The sequence below is a fragment of the Rhamphochromis sp. 'chilingali' genome, assembly GCF_963969265.1.
Source record: "Rhamphochromis sp. 'chilingali' genome assembly, chromosome: 15".
In the NCBI taxonomy this organism is placed as follows: Eukaryota; Metazoa; Chordata; class Actinopteri; order Cichliformes; family Cichlidae; genus Rhamphochromis; species Rhamphochromis sp. 'chilingali'.
Window position 1 is genome coordinate 14,084,882 of NC_137942.1, and position 11,495 is coordinate 14,096,376.

General features: G+C 43.1%; 1 protein-coding gene across 1 annotated transcript; it reads left to right on the plus strand.

Annotated features, from left to right (window-relative positions):
• The first annotated feature begins 4,140 nt into the window (after positions 1 to 4,140).
• LOC308411783 (somatostatin receptor type 2-like) lies at positions 4,141 to 9,317 on the plus strand. The gene is made up of 2 exons (XM_080905813.1): positions 4,141 to 4,406; positions 5,834 to 9,317. Exon 2 carries the CDS (start codon positions 5,877 to 5,879, stop codon positions 6,987 to 6,989), a length of 1,113 nt encoding a protein of 370 aa, XP_080761939.1. The 5' UTR covers positions 4,141 to 4,406; positions 5,834 to 5,876; the 3' UTR covers positions 6,990 to 9,317.
• Positions 9,318 to 11,495: the final 2,178 nt, after the last annotated feature.

Genomic DNA, 11,495 nt, shown 5'->3' on the forward strand with positions numbered 1-11,495 from the left:
ACGCGTAGGCAACGGGTCTCCACTCCTCGTCCCATCTTTGAAGCAGCACACCCCCTAAGCCATACGATGATGCGTCCGCTGACACCTTGCAGTCACGGCTTGGGTCATACATGGCCAACACTGGCGGTGATGTGAGCGCATCTTTCAGGTTCTGAAATGCTCTAGCCTGGTCAATGTCCCATCTCCAGCAGTTTTTCTTAGACAGTAAGTCTCTTAGAGGTTTGTCCTTCTCTGCGAGCTGTGGGATAAACTTTCCAAGCTGGTTAACCATTCCCAGAAAGCTCCTTAACTCACTCACACTTTGTGGCTCCTTCATCTCCCTCACAGCCTGGGTCTTGCTTGGGTCAGGGCTGATACCGCTGGCTGAGAGAACATGCCCTAAAAACGTCACCTGCTGTTTCGCGATGTCGCACTTGTTAATGTTCAGGGTGATGCCAGCTTTTTGGATCCTGCCCAGCACAGCGTGTAGGCGAGAGTCATGCTCTTCCTGCGTTCTGCCCCAGACCAGCACGTCGTCCATGTGGCAAACCACCCCTTCCATACCATCTGTGACCTCTGTGACCATCCTGTTCTGGAAATGCTCCGGTGCTGAAGCAATCCCGAAGGGCAGTCTCTTGAAGTAATAACGCCCAAACGGTGTGATGAAAGTGGTGTATTTGGCTGAGTTTTCCGTCAGAGGTATCTGCCAAAACCCCATGTTAGCGTCCAGCTTGCTGAATATGCTGGCACCAGCCAATCTGCCCAATGTTTCCTCCACCGATGGCAGTATGTACTTCTCTCGACACACAGACTCATTGAGGTGTGTAAGGTCGACACATATGCGTACATCTTCTGTCTTCTTCGGTACCACCACCATGCCTGAGCACCAATCAGTTGGCTCCTCAATCCTGCTGATCACCCCTAGTTCTTCCATACGGGCCAGCTCCTGCTTAACTTTGTCCATCAGAGGCAACGGGATTCTCCGTGGCGTCTTCAAGGAAAAAGGTTGAGCTCCAGGTTTCAGTTTGATGTCGTACGGCTGACGTACTTCACCGAGACCACTGCACAGCTTTGGGTAGCACTTTTTAAGCGTCTCTATAGTTATGCTCTCCAGACGAGCCACAAGCTCCAGCTTGCTAATAGCAGGTCTCCCCAGCAAAGCAGTGTGCAGGTGTCTGATGACAAAGACATCCTCAAGTATTTCTTTGTCTCCCTTCCTCAGTGCAAGCTCACTGACACCAACGACATCCAAACGACTCCTCCCGGGACCCAGCAGAGCCTTGGTTGATTTGTGGAGACTGGGGGGGTGGTTGTGTCTGTAGAGCTCCTTAAACACCTTAAGGGGTAGGACTGTCACATCGGCTCCTGTATCAATTTTAAATGACACGTTTTTGTTGTTTATGCTTAAGTCGACAGTCCACGGCTCACCCTCACACTTAACACTGCCCAGGAACAAACCATGTTCATCCTCTTCAACCTCATGCACTGTTTTTGGTGCCCTGCATACACGCCTGTAATGTCCTTTCTTTCCACATGCATGGCATTTCACTTCATTCGCTGGACAATCCACCACATTTCTGACAGGTTGGCCCTTTTCTGCCATCTTCTCGGAATCCACGTGTTTTAGCTTGACGACTATTAGTCTGGAGTAGTTTGGTTCTAACAGGCTTACGACTGGTTTTATGCACTCTATCTACTGACTTAGCATCGCTAGCCTCACCTCTAGAGTCACCTCGCAAGGAGGACTGTTGTCGCTTTACCTCTTCACTTTGCCTCGCCATGTTGATAGCCCTCTGCAAAGTCAAATCTGGGTCAAGCTGCATGCGTTCTGACAGCCGTTTGTCCGTGAGACCGACAACGAGCCTATCACGTATCAGCTCATCATGTAGCACTCCATAGTTGCAATGTTCTGCTAGCGCATACAGTGCTGTCACAAAAGCATCCACTGTCTCATTGTCTCCCTGTCGGCGCATATTGAATTTGGCGCGCTCATAGATCACATTTTTCTTCACAATGAAAAAAGCCTGGAAACCATCACGTACCCCCTCGTACGTTGTCCTTTGCTCCGCTGTTAAACTCAGACCGCGAAGCACATCGTCCGCCTCATCTCCCATGCAGTAAATCAACGTGTTGACTTGGTTTTCCTCCGAGCTGACGTTCAAATTACTGGCGAGACGGAATCTCTCGAACCTCCGTATCCATTTGGACCACTCCTGCGGTTTTGAAAAGTCGAAGGATTCCGGTGGCTGGATGCTGAATGTCGCGCTCGGCCCCGCCGGTGCTCTCTGTGCAGTCTCATCCGCCATATTCTCCCCTCGTTATCCCGCGAGCTCCGCCAGACACAGGTTCGTTCAGTCGAGGTTATATGGATCAGTACAGGACTTCTGACACCATGTCGTATTATTCAATTATACGCGGGTCCACTGTACGATTCATAACCACACTTCATTTTCTTGTTCTTGCTCTGCCCCACATAACATAACATTCTATACAGAAACACACCGGTCTCGCCCTCTAGCTGCCATCAGCCTAACTACACTGACCGGCTGCATTAACATCTACTGTACAATGCAATTACACCACAAAGGTAAGCTCCTTTTTTGTGCGCAATCAAAAATCTGAGTTTGTAGCTTCCGGGAAAATTTGGGACAACAGACCGTCTCCTGGCCAATCCTAGTCTGACTTTAAGGAAATGCGTTCTGACATATTTTACCCAGAAATTACATAAAATTGAAATTAAAAAAAAAATGTAGATCGGGTAAATAAACTTTAGTAAATAAGTAAATAACCTTTTTCATGAAAAAGAACTCGTGCCTCGATCCTGTAACCAAAATGTTAAAGTCAAATGATAACTGGATGATAAGCTGGTATGAACTGACCTCCTTTAAGTTAGAGCTGGGCGATATATCGAGTTTTTAAAAAATATCGATATATTTTTATACGAGATATAAGATGTGACAATATCCTTTATATCGATATAGTCTATGTTACGTTATAATTATACTTGCGGAGCCGCAAGTTTGCCTCTCTTTCGTCCACTTTCGTCTTTACGCAACGTTACTCGGCCTCGCCTCTCCTTCACTGAACACAACTCCCCCTCCTCCCCCATCGCTTCACCTGCAGGAAGCGACAAGATGGACACGGCAAATCCGTTAACGAGTTACTGCGCATCGCCCCGTGCGTGGGGCTGGACGGCGTCAACGTGTTAGCTAGCTAACCACGCTAACGAGCTAACCACGCTAACGCCATGCAGCCCAGAGGTGCTGCACGGACTAAAATCCTTTCATTTTCTCAAAAGTTGACAGCGCGCCTTATGTATGAATTCTGGTTGTGCTTGATGGCCGCGCACCGATTTTATGTGGAACACGGCGCTCAGCAATCTGTCAAAAAATGTTTTAGTACGACTTTGGTAAGCTACGGAGCTGCAGCGCTTGATGGATTGTCGGAGCATTACGGCTGAGCCTCGCGGAGTGATACGTACTGTGCTTCAACGTAATATTACCTTACTGTGTATAAGGACCATAAATGGCACCTGTTAAGAGACGTGATTGCGAAGCGGATTTCAAACTCCAGGTTGTCAGTCACGCAGTACAAGTTGGGAACAGAGCAGCTGTGAAATCTGTCCTTGTTATAGTGCTCGTCTTTTAGTTTACATTTTGACTGCACATTTGTGAGCTTTTTGTTATGCACAAAAACAACATTGTTTTCTTTTATTTATGGAGCATTATTATTTAATAAATGCTCATAATTTATTTTTGAGTAAATTTTATGTACATCTGCTCTATGTTAATAAAAGTGCCTGTGTGACATCTGGGACACAGCTTTGACTAAGAACTCTCTTTTTGTTCTTACTTTATGGCTTTAAAAAAAAAAATCGAGATATATATCTTATATCGCCATCCAGCTAAAAAATATCGAGATATGAATTTTGGGTCATATCGCCCAGCCCTACTTTAAGTCTTGGTGTCAACTTTATTGTCACATCCCAGAACTATCCTATCCACAGTGGCGCAGGGCGTTCGCCACCAGAGTCGTTAAATTATAGCATGCTTCATGCAGATCAGCTCCATCTTATGTGGGATTGGCTATCTGCATCATTGTAGACGGTCCCTCTTCGTTCAGAGGTGAGTCTCTTCAGCACCTCCCCGGCACTGCTTAAACATCCCCGCGACCGCCTGCCGGAGACAGTTACTGCGCGCGCCACACCACGAGGGCATCCGTCTCCTTTTCTCTTGCTGCGTAACACACAATACAGTACGGATTTAATGCAAAACGAAATTTTGCATCACGCAGTGGTTTTCCATCTCGCCCATGAGACAAACTTGGGGAATATTTAAAGATGAACCTGCCGTGGACACTTAAAACACTTGAACCCACACAGAAGCGGTGTGTTCTGTGAATGCTGAAAAAAAAAAGCCCAGTTACAGGTAAGATAATAACTTCCAAGAGCAACTGATAGGGATGTGTTAAAAAATGTACGAAAATAAAGGAGAAGTCAGATTTACGGATTAATGAATTAAAAACGGGAAATTGAATGTGCTTGAGCCAAAGAAATGTCTCGCCCGTTTTCCGTGGGCTGTGGTAATTTTGTTAACTGTTTACACAGGCGCAATTTCACAACACACATAACCAAACAATATCCTATCCTGTTTGTATACAGAGTTTCCTAATATTGTTAATGAATGACTTAACCTCACTCTTTCAGTTTGTCTTTTCTGAACCAGATTTGTGTCATTGTCTTGTCTTCTGCTAAAAAAAACAAAAACAGGTTCCTGAAGGCTTTTAGCTACAAAATACTCTTTTTACCATCTTTGCTAGAAGCAAACTGCATTCCTGACTCCTTTCTTCCTGTGCTGGCTCTTGGCTGTATATTTTTATAGGGAGAGATAGAGAATACCTGTTGCTCAGTTTGCACAGTACCTCAAACACAGCATTTTTTCCACAATATACCAGACACCTGCAGTGTTTAGGTGGTGATTCATTTTTCATCTACACAAGTGCTTTGGGCACCATGTTAATCGTGTCTGTGCTCTGCCTCTATAGAACTAATCACTAATCTTGTTTATTCTTTGCGATGGGAATGTGCTTTTTCCAGTTTCCAAGTGATAGGTAATACAACAGTGTAAGCACCCGAACAACAGTAACATGTGGTCGGCTGTTTACCAAAATACAAGACTGCAGGCAGAGTCCAACCTTTCCTGCTGCTATGGAGAAAATGATGCACTGGCATAATAAAACCTCTTATCTTTTTGGCTTCAAACTAAGTTGTCAGACCACGTTTGCCTCCTGTGTACTGGCAGTGAAAAGCACTTCAGTCTCACTGCAACAAGGCTATTGGCAGTGCCGTGATTCCCCCCATTCAATTACTTAAGCTGTGATAAATTTACATCCATGCTTTCCCCCTAATAAATTGGGGGGTGGGGGGGAAATGTGTCAACAACCAATCCAAGGTGGCTTGTCACAGCTGATCGTTTTGCAGCGTGTGAAATGAAAGAATTTCCCCCGGGAGAGCTCATGGCTTTAGGGGGTGTGGAGTGATTTCCCTCGGTAGCAGTAAGCCTGACCGAATAAACGCGCAAAGGTCTAACCTCAGGTAGAAAGCAGCATCTAAGCTTCTGTATGAGAAGATATTCCTCCTAAGACATGCTGTTATTCAGGTCTGTTCTCAACAGAGATACAGATAATCACGGTGTAGACTATTAGATTCCCTATATAAACTGCTGGCCATACGTGTGGAAAAAATACAAATTTTCTTATTGCTACAGCGTGTGCTCGCATGTGGACAGTTTTCTGCCATATAATAGCCACTCATATCATCTGTCCGCAACATAGCTTCTCTTGTGCTTGTGTCCAGGTGGGATGTCATAATCAGTGCGACACAGAGAGACTGAGGTGTCATGGACTCGTGGATCTTCCCGTCATCCCCTCCGAACCTGTCGGAGCACCTCATGTACGACAGCTTCATGCAGGACAATGAGTCCATCCCCCACGGGAACTACACAGACCACAGCTTCAACAGAACCAGCACGGTGGTCATCACCTGCATGTACTTTCTGGTTTGTGCTATGGGGCTGTGTGGAAACGCTCTCGTCATCTATGTCATTCTGCGCTACGCCAAGATGAAGACAGTTACTAACATCTACATCCTCAACTTGGCGGTGGCTGACGTGCTCTTCATGCTTGGCCTGCCGTTCATTGCCATCCAGTTGGCCCTGGTCCACTGGCCTTTTGGGCCTGTGCTATGCAGGGTTGTGATGACCGTCGACTCCCTCAACCAGTTCACTTCTATCTTCTGCCTGATGGTCATGAGTATTGACCGCTACTTGGCTGTGGTGCATCCCATTAAATCCACAAAGTGGAGGAAGCCACGCATGGCCAAGACTATCAATCTGGCAGTGTGGGGGGTGTCGCTGATGGTTAACCTGCCAATTGTTATTTACAGTGGTGTAATTACAAAGCATGATGGCTGCTTCTGCACCATCGTATGGCCTGAACCTCAAGAGGCTTACTACACAGCATTCATGTTCTACACATTCATTCTAGGCTTCTTCCTGCCCCTCATGGTCATCTGCCTTTGCTACCTGTGCATCATCATCAAGGTGAAGTCCTCGGGCATCCGTGTGGGCTCCTCCAAGAGGAAGCGCTCAGAGAGGAAAGTCACCCGGATGGTGTCCATCGTGGTGGCAGTGTTTGTTTTCTGCTGGCTGCCTTTCTACGTTTTCAACGTCACATCAGTGACGGGCACCATCAGCACCACCCCGATTCTGAGAAGTACCTTTGCATTCGTGGTGGTTCTAGGATATGCCAACAGCTGTGCTAACCCCATCCTTTATGCCTTCTTATCAGAGAACTTCAAGAAGAGTTTCCAAAATGTCCTGTGTCTTAAAAATGTGGGAGGGCTGGACGAGGTTGATCGAAGTGATAGCCGACAGGACAAATCTCGCATGATGAATGACCCGACGGAGACCCAGAGTACTCTCCTCAATGGGGACCTGCAGACAAGCATCTGAGGGGCGGCTGATTGGACTCATGTACACACTCTCAGAAACAGTCATCAGTTACCAATCTCTCTAAGGTTTCATCAGGAAGAACATTATTAAATATTAAACTTATTAAAAACCAACACAGAGGAAAAATCAAAGGCATGCCAAACTGCAGTGTCCCTCTTGATGTATTATCAGGTTCTAAGCAAATCTATTATAACATAATAACACAAATTCATAAATGCTGTCTTTAGGCTGTGGATGAAATGCAAATTTAATCTCCTCAGTCCCGAGTGTATTAACTCTGAAGTAACTAAACAGACGTCAACACCCAATTGCAAATGTGCCCAATTAACCAGTGTAGTAGAGACCCAGCACTATGTACAGAGTTTATAGCAGAGAGGCTGTGCCAAGTTTACACATTTTTGTATTGGCTGAAAATAACAAGAGAACAGTGTGCTCAAGATATTGTGTAACTGCAGATTATTTGCTTCTTTTCGGGAAGTATTTTGACAGTAAACAAAATAGAAACTGTATTTAAAGAAAGTCAGAAAATGTATATAAATATATGAATCTCTCAATCCTGTCTTGTACAAAACAGCTGTAGAACATAACGAATGTCACTGCTGTTGTGTGTCGTTATGTTCTGTAAATAGCTACTTTTTTCTTATTTTTGTGAGTGATTTTCCTTGGAAGACAAATGTATCTCATGTAAATATGAATGTTCAGTAGGCCACCAAATATTTAGTCCTGTGTCACTTTTTCCCTGCATTACACTATGTACATATATAATTTAGGTCCCATTAAAGGGTACTGGCTTGACAGTTTATCAAGCAAGCCTCTAACCAAAGTGCTGCTAAGATGTATAGACATTTCGTAGGGTTGTAGTACCATGGTGGTATTAAATAGAGCAATGTTACCTTCCTGTTTTACTGGATTTTTCACAACACTGCTTATTATTTAACGACATCTACCATATAATAATCTTGCTGTCATTGTTTGCAAAGTAATAATTACCAATTACCTTAAATTTGGGGGAGCTGTTTCTAAATGATCAAGAATGAATCCAGAGTCTTTTTATTATGTTTTTTCCAAACCTGAAACCTGTTAAGATAATTTCTTATTTATAGTTATTTTACTGCAATTTTTTCTGTCCACCGGTTTCCCAGGAACTGCAGTGCGCATCACAGGGTACAGATGACTTGATCTATATCTTAAATCAGTTCCTGTATCTGGAGGCTGAGCTTCCACATCACATATTATTAGTTAACACTTTGTATCCTTTGACTCTGACCCATCGTCCCCCGTGGCGTCTTGGGGCTACATTTTGAGTGTGGTTTCTAACACTTTGTGTCTGCGTGTTGTGAATTTGTGAAGGGCTAGAACACTTATCCTAAAGAGGCTGTGGTGTTCCTTTTTAAATCGTCACTGTGCTGCTCCAGGAGTCCACAGTTCCTTCTGGCAGCCCGTGACCTCTCTGTTCCTATAGTCGGATTACTATCTTTGTGTTTATGAAACATTTATATTAGATGTGGAGGTTTCTTCAAAAGCATCAAAGCTACTGATAGATTTTAATTAATTCATGAAGAATCGTGACTGCCCATGTGTTGATGTGAACATGTCAGCTAGCACTCTCTAGCAAACAAGAGGTAAAATACGTGTTACTACTGCCTTAAGCATGCCGAGTTCAATATGTACTTCTTTGTGTGAGTGTTTACATGATATGCAGAAGTGCACACACACACTTAGTCACACCCCATCCATAACTAACCAAATTCCATATCCAGCCTGGCACTCTCTCTGCACTATTGCTGCATATGTTAACAGGATTGTAACTTCTTATTAGCATTGAAAGACATGGAGCACCTCTAGTGTCCTATATTTCTATAGCAACAGTGACCAGTTGGTATTGGTTGCATAGAAACATTTATAGCAGGACAATAATAGAGAGATGACTCCAGGAATACATTATGACTAGATGTTGCTCAGAAGACTGAAGAAGAAGAAAAAAACTCACCATCTCTGAGCTATGAAACCAAACACATCAGATATACATGTGAAAGCTTATAGTCTGTATTAGTATGTGTGAGCAAAATAAACACCTTGCATTAAGTATCATGGTAGCAGATATCAAGGGAGAGCTGTGTTACTGCTGTTTATTAATGCTGATTTCTTAAAATCCATTTTTTCCTTTAAAATATCTGAATTGGTTACATTGCCTGTTCTATTGGTGTTTTATTTCACTTTTCTTTGTTTTGTGAATGTTACCATTCCTGTATTTTGGGATATATATGTTCTCCCAGCTCCTGTTTAGTTAAATTAAAGTGAAATAGTTATCTAATGAGATGAGATGAGATTGCGTATAGTTGTGTTGAAACTAAATAAAGAATATGTTCAAAAATCATTTGGTGCAGTCTTTTAAAACTGACCTTTGTCACAGCATGAATGAGCAGGTAAACACAGAGGTTGTTTATGAAGAGTTTGGGACTTAGATATCAAAGGTATCCAGAGGTGTGGCTAAAGGGGAAATTTGATTGGACCCTCTCCCTCCCTGGAGAGGGAGAGGGTCCATTGCACTGACATGTGGTCATGTCAGTGCATTGGACCCTCTCCCTCCCTGGAGAGGGAGAGGGTCCATTGCACTGACATGCACTGACATGTGGTCATGTCAGTGCAATCATGGGTGGAAATTAAAGGGGTATAGCACCGCTCATTGCAATCATCAAGCTATCACTTTAAATTATAACTATTTCATGTTAAATATTATTAAACCCAATGAAAGCTATTAGTTTAAATGTAGACTGGAAGATAATTTATTTTGAAAGTTGAACTCCCCCTCATGAACCTCACATTGGCTCAGTCCACTATAGTACACTGCACAAAGCATGTGTGAGTGGTCTCAATACCCACTAAAATTAAGCACGTTTGGTGTTGTAATAACCGGACTTTATTTTTATTAATACGCTACCTCGCTGACTTGTGTTTCAATATTGTTACAAGGTGGCTACGGCTTATTTCCTAATGTGTGTTTATGGAGATGAGGGATTTGTGCACTCATTTAATTCTCAACCAATTTTCTAAGGATACAAAATGTTAAATTAAAATCCAATTTACTTTAAACTGTTTTAATTAGGCGGAAGTTATAGTCGCTTAACACAAATTAACACAAAATAACTGTCTTAGCAAATCATAAATACGAGACAAGTTTCACTTATGTCATAATGAAGTAATGTAAAGTAGTGAAGGGATACAACCTCATCTTATGTGCTGTTTTAGTGCAGGATGTGGTTAAATGCCCATGACCAGGCTTGTTCTTTTTTTGTGTTGCGGTTTTAAATGTGACCACAAGGTGGAGCCATAATCACATGCCTACATCTGATCAGTTAGGCATGTGATTATCAGCTATCAGCTGTGTTTCAGCGTTCAGTCTAAGTTTTGACAAAGTGAGACTCCACTTTTGTTTCTGTCCTTGTTCTTCTATAACAGTACATGCACGGCAGCGCTTCACTTCTGAAAATATATTTTAATGTGCAAACAAAAACAAAAAGAAAGAAATGAGACAGACAGCATATCCATATTCCAGTTTTGTTCTGAGTTTAATCACTGAAACGAATGAAGCTCTCCTCTTCCTTTTCGTTTCAGCTGTGTCCCTGAATGTCCTTTGGGCGGTCTCAACTGCTCCACCACAGAACAAAACCACAGTGTGACCATTTCAGAAGTCTTCAATTTCACCCTTCAGAAATTCCTCACTGTCTACGAGCTGAGGTTACGCAGGAGACCAAAGGATATGCATGTTGGTTTTCAATAGAGCAGCTAAACAAACAGGGGTTCCTTTTTTTCTTCTTTATGTGGCATTACTTTGTGATTGGTTAGGGCCCTGGTCCTCTTTTTTCCCCCCTTTTCTTTTCTTTTCTTTTTTTTTTTTTTTTTTTTTTAAATACAAGTTTCAATCCGTCAATTTTTTTTTAATACACACAATCAGTGACCACAAAACCCTGACACATATGTGTGTTACCTAAAGTCTGAGTTGACAAACAATTTAATAGAACACTAGGTTTGCAGAGGCAAGACATACTGTAAGCCAAACTGGTTTACACCATCCACAGTTGCCATGGAGAAGATTAATACTGATGGATGCAGAGCCAGACTGCGGTCGCACAGGGCCCATATATGTGCAATGTGTTTAATCCACTAGAAATCTCAAACAGCCTTCTCACCCAAAAGTACAGAAGAAACAAATCATGACGGGCAACAAGCCTCGAGCCATTACTAAGGGCAATTTTTCACATATAAGACCATGAGAGCCCAATCGCATGCAGTGCTGTTAACAGGGCTTCTTTTTTTCCTTTGCACAGAAACATTCAAGGTGTTCAACTCGAAGAGAACACATCAGCCTCACATATTACAGGACCTGATCTGTAGTTTTGTGTATTGAATCTTCTTGTCATACAGTACAAAAACCCAAAGCTCACATTCAACATACACACTTTCTAAACAGCAAAAGGTGAGCCAATTAGTCATCACCATCATTAT

What these genes read in the sequence shown, in the direction of transcription:
- LOC308411783 (XM_080905813.1), top strand. Translation starts at nt 5,877, where the DNA reads ATGGACTCGTGGATCTTCCCGTCATCCCCTCCGAACCTGTCGGAGCAC.